This window comes from Xenopus laevis, chromosome 7L (genome assembly GCF_017654675.1).
Source record: "Xenopus laevis strain J_2021 chromosome 7L, Xenopus_laevis_v10.1, whole genome shotgun sequence".
Lineage (NCBI taxonomy): Eukaryota > Metazoa > Chordata > Amphibia > Anura > Pipidae > Xenopus > Xenopus laevis.
This window is the reverse complement of record NC_054383.1, coordinates 5,080,012-5,102,732: the sequence shown is the minus strand read 5'-3', so window position 1 is coordinate 5,102,732 and position 22,721 is coordinate 5,080,012. Positions and strand designations below refer to the sequence as shown.

Sequence of the window (22,721 nt, the reverse complement as noted above, 5' to 3'; positions counted from 1 at the left end):
GATTTCAACCTGCTTGTAATAGCTCCTAGGTGTTGGAATTATGTGCCCAGAAAAGTTCCCAGGAGTTGGGACTATGTGCCCAGGATAGTGCCAAGGTGTGGGAACTGTGTGTTCAGAATAGCTCCAATGTGTTGGCACTGTGTGCCCAGGATAGTGCCCAGGTGTTGGAACTGTGTGCCCATTATGGTGCCCAAGTGTTGGCACTGTGTGCCCAGGATGGTGCTCAGGTGTTGGAACTGTGTGCCCAGAATAGCTCCCATGTGTTGGCACTGTGTGCCCAGGATAGTGTCCAGGTGTTGGAACTGTGTGCCCATAATGGTGCTCAGGTGTTGGAACTGTGTGCCCAGGATAGGGCCCAGGTGTTGGAACTGTGTGCCCAGGATGGTGCACAGGTGTTGGAACTGTGTGCCCAGAATAGCTCCCATGTGTTGGCACTGTGTGCCCAGGGTAGTGCCCCGGTGTTGGAACTGTGTGCCCAGGATAGTGTCCACGTGTTGAAATTGTGTGCCCATTATGGTGCCCAGGTGTTGGAACTGTGTGCCCAGGATTGTGCCCAGGTGTTGGAACTGTGTGCCCAGGATTGTGCCCAGGTGTTGGAACTGTGTGCCCAGGATTGTGCCCAGGTGTTGGAACTGTGTGCCCAGGATTGTGCCCAGGTGTTGGAACTGTGTGCCCTGGATTGTGCCCAGGTGTTGGAACTGTGTGCCCAGAATAGCTCCCATGTGTTGACACTGTGTGCCCAGGATTGTGCCCAGGTGTTGGAACTGTGTCCCCAGAATAGCTCCCATGTGTTACAACTGTGTGCCCAGGGTAGAGCCCAGGTGTTGGAAGTATGAGCCACAATGGGACAGAATTTTGATATCATGGATAAATGGTTCAGTGCTGGCTAATACAGTAAATAATGATGATGATGATGATGATGATGAAGCAAGTTGCTACTGTACAGCCTCCAGTTCTATTAAGGGTTTGTTCCCTGTGATTACTCATTCCCTATGAACAAACCTGTATAATTTAGCAAGGAACCCCCTCGCCCCCGTGCAATGCCATTTATTGCTAATAAAGTCCCCATTGTGTGAGTAGAGAATAGAGCTCATGCGTATGTATGGGCACCGCTGGGAAGTGAAGTGCCAGTGAGTCACGGTCCTATTCCATATATATATATATATATGTACTGTATATAGTGTATATATGTATATAGTGTAGGTGAGCTCAGCAATAAACACTGCACAGAGCTCACCATAAATATTAATAAAGGTCTTTCTAAATCTTTCCTTTTTAATTACGTTTTCATCTCCCCACGCTCTGCCCCAGTGTGTCTATAGGGTGCCCAGCCCCTCACTATATGAGTGCCGAGTACCTGCCGTAATCCACTTATCCGTTTTCCTTGCAGGGTTACTGACGCAGCTACACAATGTTGTGCATCCCAGTGCTGCCTGTTCATGTGTCGTACAGACACACACGTGTAATAAACATGCAACATAAGGAACTGATCATGTATTGTTATTAATATATATTGATTGATATCTATCAGTAAAGGATATAAAAGATCTAAGGGGGTCCTGCTGTCCCTGTGTGCATTTGGGAAGCTGACCTCATTGGAGCCTCTGGCTGCTCTACTAACTACCCTCATCCTACATCTCACTCCTATTACACAATCTCTAACATCCTCTCCACTCATTGTCGGACTGGGGGTCCTGGAGCCCACTGGGACTGCTACCTCAGGGGTCCCCACACAGTGTCAACTGGGACACCAGGGGCCCACCCAAAAACCTTAGACCAGGGGCCCACTCTCAACCTCTATTCTCCTAGTCTCTTTTCTTTAAATTCTATAATCTATTAATCCATCTATTTAGCTTCTTTGTTCTCATATAAATGAATAATGACCATGAAATAGGCCAAATGATTGAAGCAAGAGGGCCCACTGACACCTGGGCCCACCGGGAGTTTTTCTCTTTTTTTTTTTCCGGAGTTTTTCTGGTATCCCGGTGGGCCAGTCCGACACTGTCTCCACTTACACAAACCCTCCACCATTCCAGGCCCTTCAGCTCCAAATCCTCCATCAAGTGGAGAACAAAAGAAGCCGAGCACACCTGCTTCCCCTTTTATAAGTAGGAAACTCAGTCTATCCATGAGCAGGGGCACAACATGAGTATTTTTATATTCTTTTCCCTCTGCTCATGTTTTTATTGCTGCAGTACCACTGGCATTTGTTATGTGTTACTCACTATCTCTCCCTGCTGGTGGGTCGGTGCAACGGCAGGAAGCCTTAGAGATACAGACCTCTGGTTGTTGGTCCATCTGGCTGAGAACATTGGGAACTGTAGTTCAACAACACCAGAACTGGAACTGCCTCCTCATTCATGGATCCATTAAAGTCTTATTCTTGTTGCAGGTGGAGGTGGGAAACGCAAGGGGAAGAGCAAAAAGTGGAAGGAAATCCTAAAATTCCCCCACATCAGTCAATGTGAAGAGCTCCGGAAGGCCACAGGTGAGAATGATGTACCTGCCTATAGAACTCAGGGGTGTCCTACCTGCAGGGCTCCAGCTGTTATTTTACTACAACTCCCAGCACCCACCAATAACTTATAATATCAGTGTGTTTCTTCTGCCCCATTAGAGGTTTGATGTTTTTGTTTTTCCTCTGTCTGATCAAGCTTCACTTTTCCTCCAGAAAGGAAACTAAATTCCCCCCTTTTTCACATTAAAGGGGTTGTTCACCTTTAAATTAACTTTTAGTACAGGTGTGGGATCCGGAAACCCATTATCCAAAAAGCTCTGAATTATGGAAAGGCCGTCTCCCATAGACTCCATTATAATCAAATAATCCAAATTTATAAAAATGATTTCCTTTTTCTGTGTAATAATAAAACAGTAGCTTGTACTTGATCCCAACTAAGATATAATTAATCCTTATTGGAGGCAAAACCAGCCTATTGGGTTTATTTAATGTTTATATGATTTTCTAGTAGACTTAAGGTATGAAGATCCCAATTAGATCTGTTATTGGGAAAACCCCAGGTCCCAAGCATTCTGGATAACATGTCCCATACCTGTATGATGTAGAGTGGGAGATTCTGAGACAATTTGCAATTGGTTTTCATTTTTTATTATTTGTGTTTTTTATGTTATTTAGCTTTTTATTCAGCAGCTCTCCTGTTTGCAATTCAGCCATCTGGTTGCTAGGGTACTGATTCCCCTAGCAACCATGCACTGATGTGAATAAGAGACTTGAATATGAATAGGAGAGACCTGAATAGAAAGATGAGTAATAAAAAGTAGCAATAACAATAAGGGGCAGATTTATTAAAGGTCAAAGTGAAAATTCGAATGAAAAAAAATTCTAATTTAGAGCTAATTTTTGTGTACTTTGACAAGGGAATAGTCCAAATTCGATTTGAAATTTGAAAAAAATTAGAAAATTCAGATATCGAAATTTATCATGGACTGTCTTTTTAGAAATTCGACTTCGACCATTCGCCATCTAAAACTTGCCGAATTTATGTTTTAGCCTATGGGGGACCTCCTAGAACAATTGGTGGACTTTGAAAAGTCGAAGGTTTTTTTTTTTGGAAAAACTTAGAATCTAATTTGATCGAATGCGCTGTTACTTCGATTCCTAAGATTCAAATTCAATCAAAAATGGACCTATTCGCCCAAAAAAAAAAACATAGATTTTTTGATAAATTTCGATTGCTCTTTTTTATTTCGAATTTCAAAAAAACTCCCATTACTTCGAAATTCGACCCTTAACAAATCTGTCCCCCAATGTATAGCCTTACAGAGCATTTTTTTTAAGATGGGGTCAGTGACCCCTATTTGAATGCTGAAAAGAGTCAAAAGAAGAAGGGAAATAATTAAAAAACTATAAAAAAATAAATAATGATGACCAATAGAAAAGTTGTTTAGAATTGGTCGTTCTGTAACATACTAAAAATTAACTCAAAGGTGAATCATTTTGCAACACGTGTTCCATTGTGACATGGATTCTGTGCACCCGCTATTAGTATCAGTTCTCCTCCAGGTCATTTGATCAGCAGGCTACTGCTAGTCCTGTTTCAGGAGTCAAAACCAGCAGTGCAGAGAATATGAACCGCCAGACAGAAGCTGCTTTCAGTGGCAGATACAGGTTAAAGCAGAGTCGCTTGTATTGGGGTGAATGTATGTGCACGTGGGGCGGTGGAAAATAACGTGCGTTGGTGAAGGAGCGAGTGTTAGAGCGCGGGGGACACACTGTGCGTCACTGTATTATCTGCACGAGCAGCTGCTGTCGGCCTGGAGTCTCTCACTGACATTAAACACAGGAATGGGAATGCTATAGGTATTTTCACAAGCCCAACGGCCACATCACATTCCTTTGCTGACTTTCCCGTACAGGCAAATATTTATGTCTGAGTCGCTGCATTGTCTGCTCTCGGCTTCACATTGTGTCGGGTCTCTGGGCCGGAATCTGCCGGAAATGGATCTTATAAGGAGGGTCCCATTAATATATAATAATAATATTGTCAGTACATTGTCACTGAAAGGATTGTATCATATTCTGTAACATCGCCTAGTCTGGGAGGGGGATTAACTTCTAAAAGAAAAGTGTCACTTTTATAGGTTTTATGGGAATTTGTGTGTCTCCACTTGTGCCAGAACAGCAGTGTAGTCTTGCTTTGTGGCAGGGATGTAAAGTCTGTGCATGCACCAATCATGGAAGAGAGTGGACTCTCTCCTAAGTTCCACCCCCCAGATTTACTTACAAATGTCCAATGGCAGGCTGGGGGAGGAGATTCTTTTTCTATATAGGCACTAGTGATGTGCGGGCCGACCCCTGCGGGTTCGGGCCGACCCCTGGACAAAATGCTCGGGTCAGGGGCAGGTGCGATTGAGCTCTTCTCCTGCTCTCCCCGCCCGCGACCTAGTACTGCCGGCTTCCGGCGCCGGAATTTATTGACTTCTGCCTGCCCCGCCCCTTTTTGTGACGTCACTGCGGGACCGGCACGGGTCTATAAATACAGGGGAGCAGCAGGCCCGGGTCGGGTGCGGGTAGGGAGCGGGCAGGTTAGGGTCGGGTGCGTGTCAAGAAATTTTCAACCCGCACATCACTAATAGGCACCCGACGGCTGCCCTCCCTAAAATTGTTCTCCTAGACATAGGTCCTCTTGTCTCTCTCTCTCTCTCTCTCTCTCTCTCTCTCTCTCTCTCTCTATATATATATGTAAATCTCCAACAAGCCAAAAAGGTCTGCACTCGCAGGTCTTACACACACCTCCCAACATTTTGGAAATAGAAAGAGGGACAACATTTTTTGGCCACACCCCTAATTACCATGTCTAATTTACAAAATTTGGCAAGTTATGAAAGTTTGAACACATTTCTGTCGTTTTTATGTGTTTTTACAGTTTTGCTAATGAATTGCCCTTTAAAGGATAAGTTTTAAAAATAGTTATTAAAAATAAATGAATGTAAAATTGATGAGGGGGCTATTCTAAGCACTTTTGCAATGTACATTCATTATTTATTTTTTCTTAAAGGATAAGTTAACCTTTAAAATAAGTGATGTAAAATTGATGAGAGTGTATGTCTAAGAACATTTGCGATTTACATTCATTATTTATTTTCTTTTTATTCCAAGATATTAAGGGATACATGTGCTGTTAATATGAATGAATTGTGTTACAACAGCGCCACCTGCTGGTCAGTTTCCCACCAGTCTGACCAGCAAGTAGTCAAGGAAGTTGTCAGGAGAAAGAAAGAGGCTGATGTTCTTCTGTTTAGGAAAGATTTGAGAATTTTTTTTCTTAAGCAGAAGAACATCAGAGCAGCCTCTTTCTTTCTCCTGTCACTGGGAGTTAATCTGTGTAAAGAAAAAACAAAAAAGGGACATTTGGGGGGAATACGTATGTAGAACCAATTAGATCAATTTATTAGTGGCTACAACAGAAACCTCAAAGTCAATAAACACAAACAACTCGTGTGTAATTAACATGTGGGGGGAGGGAGGCGCTAGTTGTGACATCATATTACATCACCAATGTGAGGCAAGAAACATTTGCATATATAACTTTTGCAAAATTTGCTCAGAGGTTCAACCTGTTTTGTCATCAACAAAAGAAACATTTAGGAGTCGGCTGGAGATTGTCCAGGGAACTATAATAGTAATAGTATTGGATTATTATAAGGGAACAATGTGAGCCCCACACCAAAAGGACAAAAAAGGTGCAGCGAGATAAAGAATCCCCTGTGAATCATTGTTTGGTGAGAGGAATTGATATATTGGAGCATTACTTTAGACGGGACCAGGTTACTATTCTCTGGCTCTATAATAAAAACACTAACTATAGGATCTTCCTATTTCCTTTCTTTCTTTCTCTATTTTTCCTTTCTCTGGTACATTCACTTATCTGGTAATGTGCACTTTGCCCTGGTCTATAAGACTCGATTCAAAGGATGTGCTTCCCCCATGCTGACAGCTGCTGTATGGACTACTTGTCCCACAATCCTTTGTGAATCATGTTTAGTTAAGTGAAATGATAAATAGATAGATAGATAATAGATAGATAGATAGATAGATAGATAGATAGATAGATAGATAGATAGATAGATAATAGATGATATGATAAATAGATAGATAGATAGATAGATAGATAGATAGATAGATAGATAGATGATAGATAGATAGATAGATAGATAGATAGATAGATAGAAGACAGATAGACAGATGATAGATAGATAGACAGATAGATAGACGACAGATAGATGCACCTTTACACCTTTATACCTTTGGGATGTGCCTAAAGGGGGATTGACTGACCTCAGTATCCAGCGTTCTCCTTTGGGTTCCATTACATTAGGACAGTTGTGACAAGCACTACAGTAATAGTGATGTAATAGTGATGTAATAGTGATGTAAGACTTAAGTCTAAAATGAATGAGCACATATATAAGTTTGCTCATTGGTCAAACAACTCATTTTAAACCCCAAATTAATGTGTTTGATTTTACACTGGTGTCATACATCACATCTCCTTCTTTGATATTGGCTCCTGATATTACAGATCCTGTGGCTCATACAGCTGCGGCTTGTGGCTCTTTTTTATATTCTCTTTTTTTTAAAATCTTTTTGGCTTGTTGTCGCTACTACATTGGACTGCACCCAGACTGTGACATATATATATATATTATTTTATTCATATTGGCCCAATTATATATAAGTATTTTATTCATATTGGCCCAAATACAGTTTCTATGGAACGGCAGAAATCGACTGTCACCAAAAGAACAGCTACTGTGCACCCTCTAATGGTTGAAGATGGTTTTGCAACAGATGTATCATAGAGGATTGTTAGGGGTTGGGTATATTCATTGTAACTATGTGATAGCTGTTAAACTACAACTCCCAGCCCCGGGAACCAGCCTCCCTGCATTGCCCGGGATCCTTTCATGTCCGACACGTGTTCTGATTCTTATGTCCCACTTGTGTCACAGAGAGAGACTACTACAACCTGTGCGAGAAGCAGCCAATCGGGAGGCTCCTATTCCGCCAGTTCTGCGAGGCCCAACCGGACCTGGAATGTCTTATCCACTTTCTGGATGCCGTGGTATGTCAAATTATCATTATAGAATTCAATTCATTATCAGCACAAACTAAGTTTGAGTCTAGAAACCCACAGAAGCTAATTAGACACTTCATTTTAAAGGAGAACTAAACCCTAAGAATGAATATAGCTAAAAATACCATATTTTATATAGTGAACTTATTGCAGGAGGCTAAAGTTTGAGCTTGTCAATAGCAGCAATGATCCAGGACTTCAAACTTGTCACAGGGGGTCACCATCTTGGAAAGTGTCTGTGACACTCACATGCTCAGTGGGCTCTGATTGGCTGTTGAGAAGCTAAGCTTAGGGCTCGTCACTAATTATCCAGCAGAAAATGAGCTTCCCTGGCTGTAATATAAGCTGATGCTACAGGTTTGCTGATTATTCAATTCTGATGCTAATTGCACTGGTTTCTGTGCTGCCATGTAGTAATTATGTGTATTAATTACTAATCAGCCTTATATTGTGACATTTCTATTCTATGTGTACTGTATATTGTGAGTGGCTCCCTAAGCTCAGTAAGTGACAGCAGCACAGAGCATGTGAATCAGTGAATCAGCAGAAAAGAAGATGGGGAGCTACTGGGGCATCTTTGGAGACACAGATCTTTACTGCTAAAGGGCTGTGGTTGCCTTGGGCTGGTACAGAAGCACAAAACATCATGTATAACATTTCTAGCTACTTCTTTAGTTAAGCTTTAGTTCTCCTTTAAACAGCACAGCAGTAAATGTTAGCTGCTGATTGGTTGCTACTAGAACTCTCAGAAAACCAATCACAGGGTTAACTGCCCCCTTAGTTTTAAACAGATAGATCCCTTGCTAACCCTCACCTCCTTGTCTATAGCCAAACTACAGCTCCCAACATCCTTGGGAAGCATCAGGGCACAGCCAATAATATGTTCCCATTACTGAATTAGGAATATCGTCAGGAAAGATATAATTCTGCTATTTTATTTTCTCCTCGCTCTCCCTGGTGCCGCTTCCCCTGCCAATCTCCATGTTTCAGGCAGAATATGAGGTGACCCCTGATGAAAAGCTGGGAGAGAAAGGGAGGGAGATTATTCTGAAATACCTCACCCCAGAGGTAAGTACCTGTACCCATCTACCTATATTCCCTGCACATGTTATTAGTGGATAAATATGTTGGGGTTCTTTTCCTTTGTTCCCCTTCCCACTTGGGGTCACCTATTGCCCCACTTTTTTTGTTAATTGTAAGAACAGAGTAACGTATCATTTGTGACTCTCTACTGAACTATGAGCGCTCTCATATATATCTCACATGTTGCTGCTCTCATACAAATGTTGCTGCTGGTTGCTGATCGGTGCCATGCACTTACCCGACCCCCCGACTGTGCCAGTTATTGTGTTATTATTAGTGTCTGCTTTGTCCCCGTTCCAGTCTCCGGTATATGTCTCTGAAGTTGGCCAAGATATTGTTCACCAAATGGAGGAGAAACTGGAGATCTGTCCCTACAAAGAGCTGTTTTCTCACTGTGCAAAGTAAGTGTCTCCTAAAGTACAAAAAAAATACATATTTTGTGAGGGGTGGAGCATAACAGCAAAATGGCCCTGCCAATTACAAGGGAGAGATCTTTATAACAAGATGCATTTGCTTTTCTGTCACTATTTAGAAATGACAGTTAGAAAAAGAAATGACAGTTAGAAATGACATCTAGAAGTGCCACTTAGAAATGACAGAAACACTGCTTAGAAATGACATCTAGAAGTGCCAGTTTAGAAATGACAGTTAGAAATGACATCTAGAAGGGCCATGTTTAGAAATGACAGAAACACTGCTTAGAAATGACATCTAGAAGTGCCAGTTTAGAAATGACAGTTAGAAATGACATCTAGAAGGGCCATGTTTAGAAATGACAGAAACACTGCTTAGAAATGACATCTAGAATTGCCAGTTTAGAAATGACATCTAGAAGTGCCAGTTTAGAAATGACAGTTAGAAATGACATCTAGAAGTGCCAGTTTAGAAATGACAGTTAGAAATGACATCTAGAAGTGCCAGTTTAGAAATGACATCTAGAAGTGCCAGTTTAGAAATGACAGTTAGAAATGACATCTAGAAGTGCCAGTTTAGAAATGACATCTAGAAGTGCCAGTTTAGAAATGACAGTTAGAAATGACATTTAGAAGTGCCAGTTTAGAAATTACAGTTAGAAATGCCAATGGATTTTCAAATGCACCTAGGAATTCTAGGAATTCTTGACTTGCATAGATACACCGGGTTCTTGTACCAGATCTGGACTATAAAATGCCTCTCCTTGTGCCTCTGAGATAGATCTGTGTTCGACTTCTTGAGTGGAGAGCCCTTTCATTGCTACTTGGAGAGCATGTACTTCGACCGCTTCCTCCAGTGGAAATGGCTGGAAAGGTGAGGATGATGAGGAGGCACTTGGGGCATGATGGGTACAGAGCTCTGTCTTGGCCAATGTGATGGTTTCCAACTTGTGTACATATGGTCCCACCATTAAGCCAAGAGAGATTGGGGGAATGTTGAGCAGTCTCACAAGCCTACATATTGGCTATGGGCAAGAGACATTACTATGTATGAGAGATATGTGGGAAGTAGGGAACCCCCAGCACCCCAGCATTTTGAGAGAAGTTGTCTAATTGGTTGGTTGTTCTTGGTCTGATCTAATTCAGTTGAATGGACTTGCTGATGTTTTACAGACAGCCCGTAACTAAGAACACTTTCCGGCAGTACCGGGTTCTGGGTAAAGGAGGCTTTGGAGAGGTGAGTCTCAGGGTCACGGATCTATTGCTGAGAAATCCATATGTTTGTACCCGTAAGTCACTCGTTAAATTTACCTGTTAAATATATATTTATAACCACTGCTCAGTGATGTCATCTCTTAATATTGGGACATTGTAATGGCAATTAGTGATGTCACTTTGGGTCGGCAGCTAATCAGCAGGGAGCATTTACATGTCTGCCCTTTGAGAACCAATCAACTTTGTCCTTGTTACTGTATTGCCCCCCTTGGAATCAAGGTGCATATCATACAGTGACACGGATAATACTGGAGTCTCGTTCCTCTGTGTCACATGATGAGGACAGGACAGGCTACTAGCCCAGGTAATAACTAGGAGTCTGTGATTGACAGGTGTGCGCTTGCCAGGTCCGAGCCACGGGGAAGATGTACGCCTGCAAGAGGCTCGAGAAGAAGAGGATCAAGAAGAGGAAAGGGGAATCCATGGCTCTGAATGAGAAGCAGATCTTGGAGAAAGTCACCAGCAGATTTGTGGTAAGGACAGGTCAAGCAGGAACAGCCGGGCGGTTCCTGCAGGACTAGGATATTTCTCTTACTGATATCTTTATCATTGCCTGGCTGTATTGAAAAGTCCCAAAGAGGATGAATGTAGATATCTACAGAATGAGACTTTTCTAATTCACCCAAGGTGAACCTGGCGTACGGCTACGAGACCAAGGACGCGCTGTGCCTGGTGCTGACGCTAATGAACGGCGGGGACCTGAAGTTCCATATTTACAACATGGGGAATCCGGGATTTCAGGAAGAAAGGGCTTCTTTCTACGCAGCCGAGATACTGTGCGGCCTGGGGGACCTTCATAAAGAGAACATTGTCTACCGGTGAGGACCCGGGGGAGGGACACGGGGACAATATTAGTGATTAATGTACTGACCCCACATGCCCTGACCATGACGTCTGACCTGTACACATTCCCCAGGCGTCTAGTGGAACCCCTTTGAATTTGTAACATGTCCTCACTTGATGCATTCACTGGCAGGGAAGTTAAAAATCGCCTCTTTAAAAAGCAAAGAAAAAAGAAAAACATTACTCACATCTCATTATTTTACCTTATAGGGGTTGTTTACCTTTAAATCAACTGTTAGTATGATGTAGAGATGGAAATTCTGAGACAATTTGCAATTGGTTTTTATTATTTGTGTTTTTTTAGTTATTTAGCTTTTTATTCAGCAGCTCTCCAGTTTGTAATTTCAGCCATCTGGTTGCTAGGGTCCAAATTACCCTAGCAACCATGCATTGATTTGAATAAGAGACTGGAATATGAATAGGAGAGGCCTGAATAGAAAGAGGAGTAATAAAAAGTAACAATAACAATACATTTGTAGCTTTACAGAGCATTTGTTTTTTTTAGATGGGGTCAGTGACCCCCCAAGCTGGAAAGAGTCAGAAGAAGACAATTATTGGAAAAAAAAAAAACTATAGAAAATAAATAATGAAGACCAGTTGAAAAGTTGCTTAGAATTAGCCGTTCTATAACATACTAAAGTTAACGTAAAGGTGATGCAGCCCTTTAATGAAGGAACTTGGAGTTATTTCTAAAGCATCAGTTGGACATTTAATAAATGAGACTGTGGTTTTTAGTCTCCTCTCATTTCACCGTGTCTCTTTATTACAGGGACCTGAAACCTGAAAATATTCTTCTGGATGATTATGGTGAGTGGGGTCTGCCGTGTCTGTGTGATACTCCCGTGACTCTCTCCTCTTCCTCTCGTATTCTTCTCCGAGTTGCCACTGCAGACAGGAGAGGCTTTAATAGAATAATGAGAAGAAGGAAACCAAAACCACATCACCAAAGCTATACTTTATCATTTATTATATATGTTACTATGCTTAAAAACTGGCACATACTTCCCACAAAGCACTTTGATTTCCCAGAATTCCAGTGTTCATGCAATTCCCTCTATAGCGCCACCGTGTGTGTCGTTCAACACATAGCACAAACCTTTACTCCAGGTTGTAAATAGCGCACGTTTGGATTCGATTTGCACCTACCAAGTTAGAGGTAGAAGTTGCCTGTGCCCCTTACATGGGTGCTACTCACTAGGCACAATGAGGCCATGAGGGAGCAAAGCACAGGAACATAGTTAGGCACAATTACTACAAAGTTAAAGGGCATTTGCACCCATTAGCTCACCTACACTTGCACCTAGTCAAAAAGACAGGTCCTCCCGGTCTTCGGCTCCAGAGTGGTATTAAAAACATGTATTGAGGATATCCAAGTTCTTAAAAAGGAAGTTTACACCTAGATTACTGACCTAATTGTTTTAATTGATTGTAAGCTCTAATGACCAGGTTGTTCCTATTAGATATTGTGCACAGTGCTTTAAGAAAGTTTGATGTTGAATTTAATACTAAACACAAATAACTTGCTCACATTCCATTTTTGTCTATTTCACTACCAGGTCATATAAGGATTTCCATTTTTATCTATTTCACTACCAGGTCATATAAGGATTTCTGACTTGGGCCTGGCTGTCAAAATCCCAGAAGGCGACTCAATTCGTGGACGGGTGGGGACAGTTGGGTATATGGGTGAGTGACAACAACAAACTCAGAATTGACATTAATAGCTCTAATGTCTTTCCTATATTGCATTATGTAAACCAATGAGTATTCTAATTAAGCCTAGTATTATAATTAAACCTAGTTTTATAATTAAGCCTCCATCCCCTCACTAGACAGGAAGAGAGCAGGACTAGACAGGAAGAGAGCAGGACTTGACAGGATGAGAGCAGGACTAGACAGGAAGAGAGCAGGACTAGACAGGAAGAGAGCAAGACTTGACAGGATGAGAGCAGGACCAGACAGGATGAGAGCAGGACCAGACAGGATGAGAACCGGACTAGACAGGAAGAGAACAGGACTAGACAGAAAGAGAGCAGGACTTGACAGAATGAGAGCAGGACTAGACAGGAAGACTAGACAGGAAGAGAGCGAGACTTGACAGGATGAGAGGAGGACTAGACAGGAAGAGAGCAGGACTAGACAGTAAGGGAGCAAGACTTGACAGGATGAGAGCAGGACTAGACAGGATGAGAACAGGACTAGACAGGCAGGGAGCAGGACTAGACAGGATGAGAGCAAGACTAGACAGGAAGAGAGCAGGACTAGACAGGAAGGGAGCAAGACTAGACAGGAAGCAAGCAGGACTAAACAGGAAGGAAGCAGGACTAGACAGGAAGAGAGCAAGACTTGACAGGATGAGAGCAGGACCAGACAGGATAAGAGCAGGACCAGACAGGATGAGAACAGGACTAGACAGGAAGAGAACAGGACTAGACAGGAAGAGAGCAGGACTTGACAGGATGAGAGCAGGACTAGACAGGAAGAGAGCAGGACTAGACAGGAAGAGAACAGGACTAGACAGGAAGAGAACAGGACTAGACACGAAGGGAGCAAGACTTGACAGGATGAGAGCAGGACCAGACAGGATGAGAGCAGGACCAGACAGGATGAGAACAGGACTAGACAGGAAGAGAACAGGACTAGACAGAAAGAGAGCAGGACTTGACAGGATGAGAGCAGGACTAGACAGGATGAGAGCAGGACCAGACAGGATGAGAACAGGACTAGACAGGAAGAGAGCAGGACTAGACAGGAAGAGAGCAGGACTTGACAGGATGAGAGCAGGACTAGACAGGATGAGCGCAGGACTAGACAGGAAGAGAGCAGGACTGGATAGGAAGAGAGCAGGACTAGACAGGAAGAGAGCAGGATTTGACAGGATGAGAGCAGGACTAGACAGGAAGAGAGCAGAAAGTAGAAAGAAACAGCCCTGAATCTCAGTGTGTATTGAAGACAGAGGGGATTCACTTAATCTGTGTGTTTCTAATGGCTAATGCTAATAACTTAATACAAAAGGCCACTCAACTTTTAAAACTGTTTTCAATATAGATGTGGGTACTGGCTCTAAGTTAGGCCTGGGTCTGTCTTCTGCTGGGTAGATTGGAAATGCCTCCAGACAAGGGATCCCATTAATATATGTCTTTTTCCTCCAGCACCAGAAGTTCTTAATAACCAGAAGTACACCTTCAGTCCTGACTTCTGGGACCTGGGCTGCCTGATCTATGAGATGATAGCTGGCCAGTCTCCATTCAGGGGGAGGAAGGAAAAGGTGAAGAGGGAGGAAGTGGACAGGAGAGTCCTGGAGACGGAGGAAGTTTATTCTCAGAAGTTTTCTGACGAGGCCAAATCAGTGTGTAAACTGGTGAGTCCAACATAGAACTTCTACCTGGTTTGACCGAAGTATTTACATACAAATGATGGGTGGCAGGTCAGGCAGCACTCATATGGAGTGTTAGAGTCCCCACCCAACCCTGGTCTTGTCATCTTGCCCTACTTCTGCCATCTTGCTCTACGATCAGCTCCTTGTCCTACTGCTGCCATCTTGCTCTACGATCAGCTCCTTGACCTAGTGCTGCCATCTTGCCCTACTATCATCTCCTTGCTCTACTGCTGCCATCTTGCTCTTATATCAGTTGGGCTGCACCCAGGGCCTTCATGTAAGTAAACCAACCCCTTGGTGGTAATCAGTCCAGACTTGTCCATGCCCAGAACACATGGCCAGCTTAAGATAGTTAGGAGACGTCCAGAAATATGACCAGTTATTTGCTTACGGCTCCATCATGAACAGGATTAAGCTGAATTGTAAATTTCTTAAATTCCTTGCACTTATTACATTCCTGAGATACAAGGACATGGGTAAGTGCTCTCATTGCCTGAGTACCTGCCGTTCCCAAAACCTGCCATAGGAATTTGCTATTTTTGGGGCCTCTTATCTGCTTGGTAACGGCAACCAAGTGGCTTCCAAGTATTACAAGTCTGACTTTGTGGCTCTTGAAAGTTGCAGTATTTTGCTTTGACGTCAAGAAACTGTCCATCAACACCAAGTTCTTTATATAATTATAGGCTTGTTGTACATCTTCCCCAATATATCACAATACAATAACTCCACTCTCTAACAGTCTAATATACAACAGACATAAAATCAAGGGCACAATGAAACATAAAGTGGCATTAAAATATTTCATAAATAAATCGGCTCTGGGTTTCCATTATCAGAGAAAGTTTGGATTTTAAGCTTGTAGGAAGGGATGGTCAGTCTTGGGAGCCAAACACAGGAGTGCAGATATCTGGAGCTAAATACGGCCATTAGAACTGTAAAAATCTTCCAGATTGTCTTCAGTCATGTATTATATAAAAACATGGATGTATTAAATCAAAGTCAAAATCCCAAGAGGCCATTTTTAAGGGGAGACAGTAGGGGAAAGGGGTATGAAAATAACTTGGAGTACCGCAGGGCTCTGTACTTGCTCCTTTGGTTTTCAACTTGTTTATTAATGACCTGGAGGTGGCCATTGAAAGTACTGTTTCTATTTGTGCAGATGATACTAAATTGTGCAGAACTATAGGTTCCATGCAGGATGCTGCCACTTTGCACAGTGATTTGTCTAAACTGGAAAACTGGGCAGCAAACTGGAAAATGAGGTTCAATGTTGATAAATGCAGGTTATGCACTTTGGCAAAAATAATATAAATGCAAGTTATACACTAAATGGCAGTGTGTTGGGAGTTTCCTTAAATGAGAAGGATCTTGGGGTCTTTGTAGATAACACGTTGTCTAATTCTGGGCAGTGTCATTCTGTGGCTACTAAAGCAAATAAAGTTCTGTCTTGTATAAAAAAGGGCATTAACTCAAGGGATGAAACATAATTGTGTCTCTTTATAGGTCCCTGGTGAGGCCTCATCTGGAGTATGGGGGCAGTTTTGGACTCCAGTCCTTAAGAGGGATATAAATGAGCTGGAGAGAGTGCAGAGACTAAGTGCAACTAAACTGGTTAGAGGGAGGGAAGAGTTAAATTATGAGGGGAGACTGACAAGGTTGGGGTTGTTTTCTCTGGAAAAAAGGCGCTTGTGAGGGGACGTGATTAGACTTTACAAGTACATTAGAGGACATTATAGACAAATAGCAGGGGACCTTTTTACCCATAAAGAGAATCACGTACCAGAGGCCTCCCCTTCAGACTAGAAGAAAAGAAGTTTCATTTAAAGGAACAGAGTAGGGGGTTCATCACAGTGAGGACAGTGAGGTTGGGGAATGCACTGCCGGGTGATGATTCAGTTAATGACTATAAGAGGGACTTGGATGATTTCTTGGACAGACATAATACAAAGGCTATTGTGATACTAAACTCTATAGTTAGTATAGATATGGGTATATATCATTTATGTGACAGTAGGGAGGGGTGTGTGTATGGGGCTGGGTTTTCATTTGGAGGGGTTGGACTTGATGGACTTTAAAATCAATGTGATTTAACTATGTAACTGTAACTATAAGTAGATGAAGTGCTGTCTTTAGAGGATCCTACTAGGGGTAACTGCTCAGACAGATACAGTTGGTGGAGAATGGAGGTGGTGGAGTAGCAGGTGTAGTAGGGTAATAATGGAGGTGATGGTTGTTGGGTAGCAGGTATAGCAGAGTAATAATGGAGGTGATGATGGTGGGGTAGCAGATATAGTAAGGTAAAAATGGAGGTGATGGTGGTGGTGAAGTAGCAGGTATAGTAGGGTAATAATGGAGGTGATGGTGGTGGGGTACAAGTATATTAAGGCAAGATGGAGACAAAAACACTTTATATCATTTTAAAACATTTGCCCTTCTGTTATTGCTGAAGGACAACTTGTTGAACTTACCATTAATATGGCCTGAAAAACCACAAGTCAGACTTTACTTCTTTGTACAAAACCAATTTCTAAAGATAGCTCTGTTGGTCAAGCTATTGGCTTTGGAAGTGAACCTGAAGGCAATTTGTGTGGTGTGAAGGTGACTGGAGGGTAAGATGGATGGAAGAGAAGTAGTGGGCTCTCCTGGGCAATGGGAGATTTATTGGGAAAGATTAAGGGGCTCAACATGGGGAGACTGGCTTGGAAAACAAGACGCGGAATAGAAAGACTGAGAAGAGGAGAGTAGAAAGACAATGGGGGAAACATTGAATGTCGAATCTCATTTGTTCTTCTTTTTGACTGACAGCTACTCACCAAAGACGTGAAGCGGAGGCTGGGGTGTCAGGAGGGAGGTGCAATGGACGTAAAGCGACACCCCTTTTTCAGAGTCATAAACTTTAAACGATTAGAAGCAGGTATAATGGACCCCCCCTTTGTTCCCGATGTAAGTACCACACTTATTTAACTCTAAAACATTATTCACTTGTCTTCAGTTGTAAGTAATGTTACAGGGGAAATGTAATGTCAAGGGGGAAAAGTAAAACAACAAGTACTTCCTATAAAGCAACACAATGTTGTTGATGATGTCACAGCTTATCCCTTATGACATCATTTTTATCAATAGTAAGAGCAATCTTTATCGGTTGCTTTACAGAGTCACACTATCAAACTACATTCGCTCCATCTTTAGATCCACAATTTATCAGTCCAATGTCCCTAAAAATGAAATAATGTTGGTCCAGCAGAACATATCAAAGTACAATATTAACTCCCTTTTCTACAACTAATAAATCTAATGAAACACTTATTCAACTGTGTGGAACATTATCTAAGGAAACATTGTTCTGTTGCAGCCCCGTGCCGTATACTGTAAAGATGTCTTGGACATAGAACAGTTCTCAACAGTCAAAGGCGTCAACCTGGACCAAACCGATGATGACTTCTACACAAAATTTTCAACAGGCTGTGTGTCAATCCCTTGGCAAAATGAGGTGCGTAGACTTGTGTCGAACACTCAAACCAACGTTGAACCAAGAGGTGAAACAGGAACGTGAGCATTTCACTTGCACCTTCATGTGGCCCTCAAGTAGTTGCTCATCTCCCAGCATCAAGTGCCATTGGCTGGGTTCTAGACTTCCTGCTGGGTTCTAGACTTCAGGAGGTTGCAGATCCCTCTGTCAGATTCCAAATCCTAGATCATCGTGGTCTTCAGGATAACCACTGTCTATAATCTGCACCAACTGTACATAATATTTTCACTTACAACTTTATTTGGCCCTCAAGTAGTTGCACATCTCCTGGTATCAAATGCCATTGACTGGGTTCTAGACTTCCTGCTGGGTCTTCAGGAGGTTGCAGATCCCTCTGGCAGATTCCAAATCCTAGATCTTTGTGGTCTTCGGGATAACCACTGGCCATAATCTGCACCAACTGTATGTTATAATTTCACTTACACCTTTATTTGGCCCTCAAGTAGTTCATCAAATGCCATTTACTGGGTTCTAGGCTTCATGCTGGGTTCTAGACTTCCAGAGGTTGCAGATTGCTCTGGCAGATTTCAAACCCCAGATCCTTGTGGTCTACAAAGTGTTCAGGATTATCACTACCCATAATCTGCACCCACTGTACATAATAATTTCACTTACACCTTTATTTGGCCCTCAAGTTATTGCTCATCGCCTGGCATCAAGAGCCATTGGCTGGGTTCTAGACTTCCTGCTGGGTTCTAGACTTCCTGCTGGGTTCTAGACACCCTGCTGGGTTCTATACATCCAGACTTCAAGTAGTTGCTCATCTCCTGGTATCAAATGCCATTGGCTGGGTTCTAGACTTCCTGCTGGATTCTAGATACCTCTGGCAGATTCCAAATCCTAGATCCTTGTGCTCTTCAGGATAATCACTGGCCATGATCTGCACCAACTGTGCATAATAATTTCACTTACACCTTTATTTGGCCCTCAAGTAGTCGCTCATCTCATGGCATCAAATGCCATTCTAGACTTCCTGCTAGGTTCTAGACTTCCTGCTGGGTGCTAGACTTCCAGAGGTTGCAGATCCCTCTGGCAGATTCCAAACCCCAGATCCTTGTGGTCTACAAAGTGTTCAGGATATCCACTGTCCATAATCAGTTATCATTTCATTTTTGGTTTCTTTTGGTCACAAGACCTCAAGCAAACTTCGTACCTTTTATTACTTGACCCCCAGCATTTCCTTATTAGTCATTGAAAGGAACAAACATTGAAGGAGAGAGTTTCAAATAAACCAGTGGGGTTTCTAATAAACATTATTATAATGGTAAATGTTATTTGATTGTAACAGATGATCGAGACAGAATGCTTCAAAGAGCTGAATGTTTATGGGCCGAACAGGACGCTCTCCCCGGACCTAAACAGGAGTCACCCCCCGGAACCCCCCAAGAAGAGTTTGCTTCATCGTATCTTCAGACGCCAGGTGGGTGGAGCTGCTTATATATCTTATGTATGTAGTAGGAAGACCCCCCACATGCAAAGAAGTGCCTCTTTTAAGATTTAGGCAACAACTGTACTACTGCCTGTGAGCTCCCACTTTACTTAGACTTGTGTAACTGCCATTGTCTTTAGCTGGCTCAGCACATCTTTCCTATAACCTCCCATAGCCTTCCTGTAGTGTTATAATGGCCAGAGAAGGACATGGTTTGACATCATTCATAAAACTATGGCATGTACTAAGCACAATTCAGCAGGAACAGCCCCCTAAGTTTGCTCATAGTCTGTACAGAGAGATCCCATAAAACTATGGCAGCATAGATATTCCCTGTACTAAGCACAATTCAGCAGGAACAGTCCCCTAAGTTTGCTCATAGTCTGTACAGAGAGATACCATAAAACTATGGCAGCATAGGTATTCCCTGTACTAAGCACAATTCAGCAGGAACAGACCGTAAATTTGCTCATAGTCTGTACAGACAGAGATCCTATAAAACTATGGCAGTTTCCCTGTACTAAGCACAATTCAGCAGGAACAGTCCCCTAAGTTGATTGTATCTTAGTAAATACTATGTGGGCTGTTACAGTTTTGTCTTTTCTCCCAGCACCAAAACAATTCCAACAGCTCCCCGTGTACCAAGTCATCTTTAAACCATGACGTGAACACAAACCACATCAGTACCAACTCTACCGGAAGTAGCTAGTGGCATCCAATCATCAGCGAGGAAAACAGCGTCTGGTCAGCTGACCCTCCTCCGCTAATGACAGCGAGAGCGCGAGGGGGAGAGTAGGAGAGAGAGAGGAGACCCTGGAACCTCACAGCCCACCAGGAGAAGTTTGTGTTTGTGTCTTAGATGGGACTGGGGGAGGGGGAGCTCATATTTCTCTTCTCGCAGTGGAGCCTCACAACGAATGGCGTCAAACGTTCGCTCAGGTCTGTGCTTGCGTGAGGGGGGGGTGGTCATCTCCCCTCCCCTTTTACAAATGGCGTGGAATACGGAAAAAAACAAAAAAGACGTGATCAATAATCAATGTCCCATGTCCACGTGTGCAATAGAACATTGCTGCTTGCATGTAACAACATCTCGTCACCCGGGGGGAGACTCACCCCCCCAGCGCCGTCGCTCACCCTCGACCAATCATGAGGGGCCTGCAGAGCATCGCACCATTCTGTCTCACGTTAACGTACGTTATGTACTTTCTTTTTGGTTTCTTTGTTTTTATAAAAAAAAATTAAAACTTTTTTTTGTAAACAGTTCGTGTGGATTTCTGTTATTTACCTACGGACGGGGGGAGGGGCCAGGCCGAAAACAATGGAATCTGAGGCAAGGCTGAAGCTGCACGCTGAGAAACCCCTTCTTAAAGGATAAGTGAACCTTTAAAATAAGTGAATGTAAAATTGATGAGGGGGCTATTCTAAGCACTTTTGTAATTCATTATTTATTTTTAATTCCAAGATATTAAGGGATACACGTGCTGTTAATATGAATGAATTTTGTTACAACAGCGCCACCTGCTGGTCAGTTTCCCACCAGTCTGACCAGCAAGTAGTCAAGGAAGTTGTCAGGAGAAAGAAAGAGGCTGATGTTCTTCTGCTTAGGAAAGATTTCAGAAAGGTTTCTAATTTTATTTTAAAGGTTTACTTATCCTTTAATTAATATCTCCACTGGATACATACAGAGAGAAAATACCAATATAAAGCTCTTCTAACCATTTAAGGAGTCGAAATGGGCGCCGTGCCTCGTGTTCCACCCGGGGTTCCTGCCAAGTCGCACAGGGAGATAAAATGATGTTTATCTGTTTCCGTCCGTCTCGTGATCACGTCTCTTGTTGCGCCTTTAGATGCAAATAAAAGAAATCTAAACTGAACTTTTTATAGTTTTTTTTTTTTAATTATTTTCCTTCTTCTTCTGACTTTTCAGTTTTCAAATAAGGGTCACTGACCCCATCTAAAAAACAAATGCTCTGTAAGGCTACAAATGTATTGTGATTGTTACTTTTTATTCCTCATCTTTCTATTCAGGCCTCTCCTATTCATATTCCAGTCTCTTATTCAAATCAGTGTATGGTTACTAGGGGAATTTGGACCCTAGCAACCAGATGAATGAAACTGCAAACTGGAGAGATGCTGAATAAAAAGTTAAATAATAAAAAAATGAAAACTAATTGCAAATTGTCTCAGAATATCAGGGAGGAACTCCACCGGCGATTTTGGCGGGATCCGCCTCACTGAGAAAAAACGCAGGAGTCATGCGACGGAAAAAAGGTAAGTAATAGCATTGTCGGATGGTGTTGCAGCGTTGCATCTGACAGTCGTGTTGCGTCAGATCAACGCTGCGACTTCATCCAATATTTCCATCTCTTACCTTATTTCCGTCGTATCCGACGTGACGCCTGCGCTTTTGCGCAGCGCAGGGGATCGTGCCAAAATCGCCCGTGGAGTTCCTCCCTTACTCTCTACATCATACTAAATGTTAATTCAAACATGAACAACCCCTTTAAATGAATTGCATTTTCCTTCAGGTGACAGGGTGCTGGGAGTTGTAGTTTAACACCAGTTTGTCCAACTGCTGCAAATATGGGACATTTAAGTGGAATAAGACATTGAAGCTGCCTATACTAATCATATATATATATATATTTATATCAGATGCAGATGAAGGTGGAAAGTGTCGGCGGTGAGGTTGGTGAAGCAACTAGACTTCCTGTCTGTCAGTACAACAAACTGCCATGTGCATCACTGATCAACTGCCACCTCACTCTCCACCCTCACCACTTCCCGACTGCTCACTTCCTACAAACTATGAGGAGTTGCATTAAATTTGTTTGTAACAGGGCTGCGCCGGAATCCTCTCTCATTCTTATCTGCCCCACATTTTGTGCAGTGGTCAGTACATAAGAAATATATATATATACTTTGTATTTTTATTATTTGTGGTTTTTGAGTTTTTTAGCTTTTTACTCAGCGGCTCTTCAGTTCGCAATATCAGTAATCTGGTTGCTGGGGTCCACATACCCCTAGCAACCATGCATTGATATGAATAAGAGATTGGAATATGAATAGGAGAGGCCTGAATAGAAAGAGGAGTAATAAAAAGTAACAATAACAATATATTTGTAGCCTTACAAAGCATTTGTTTTTAGATGGGGTCAGTGACCCCCCATTTGAA

At 42.5% G+C, this 22,721-nt stretch overlaps 1 protein-coding gene across 2 annotated transcripts in view; it reads left to right on the top strand.

The window, feature by feature from the left end:
* The window catches only part of grk5.L (G protein-coupled receptor kinase 5 L homeolog), a 28,143-nt gene extending 7,339 nt beyond the window's left edge, over nucleotides 1–20,804 (top strand). The window contains exons 2-16 of one of the 2 annotated variants that reach the window (XM_041570154.1): nucleotides 2,393–2,488; nucleotides 7,471–7,583; nucleotides 8,586–8,663; nucleotides 8,979–9,079; nucleotides 9,873–9,965; nucleotides 10,265–10,328; nucleotides 10,699–10,839; nucleotides 10,994–11,184; nucleotides 11,979–12,016; nucleotides 12,806–12,895; nucleotides 14,362–14,570; nucleotides 17,394–17,531; nucleotides 17,941–18,078; nucleotides 19,406–19,537; nucleotides 20,157–20,804. In XM_041570154.1, coding sequence (XP_041426088.1) covers nucleotides 2,393–2,488; nucleotides 7,471–7,583; nucleotides 8,586–8,663; nucleotides 8,979–9,079; nucleotides 9,873–9,965; nucleotides 10,265–10,328; nucleotides 10,699–10,839; nucleotides 10,994–11,184; nucleotides 11,979–12,016; nucleotides 12,806–12,895; nucleotides 14,362–14,570; nucleotides 17,394–17,531; nucleotides 17,941–18,078; nucleotides 19,406–19,537; nucleotides 20,157–20,255 — 1,721 coding nt within the window. In that variant the 3' untranslated portion in view covers nucleotides 20,256–20,804. Of the gene's footprint in view, nucleotides 1–2,392; nucleotides 2,489–7,470; nucleotides 7,584–8,585; nucleotides 8,664–8,978; nucleotides 9,080–9,868; nucleotides 9,966–10,264; nucleotides 10,329–10,698; nucleotides 10,840–10,993; nucleotides 11,185–11,978; nucleotides 12,017–12,805; nucleotides 12,896–14,361; nucleotides 14,571–17,393; nucleotides 17,532–17,940; nucleotides 18,079–19,405; nucleotides 19,538–20,156 lie in introns of those variants that run through there. The other variant, XM_041570155.1, reaches the window with a different exon arrangement.
* The last annotated feature ends 1,917 nt before the right edge of the window (nucleotides 20,805–22,721 follow it).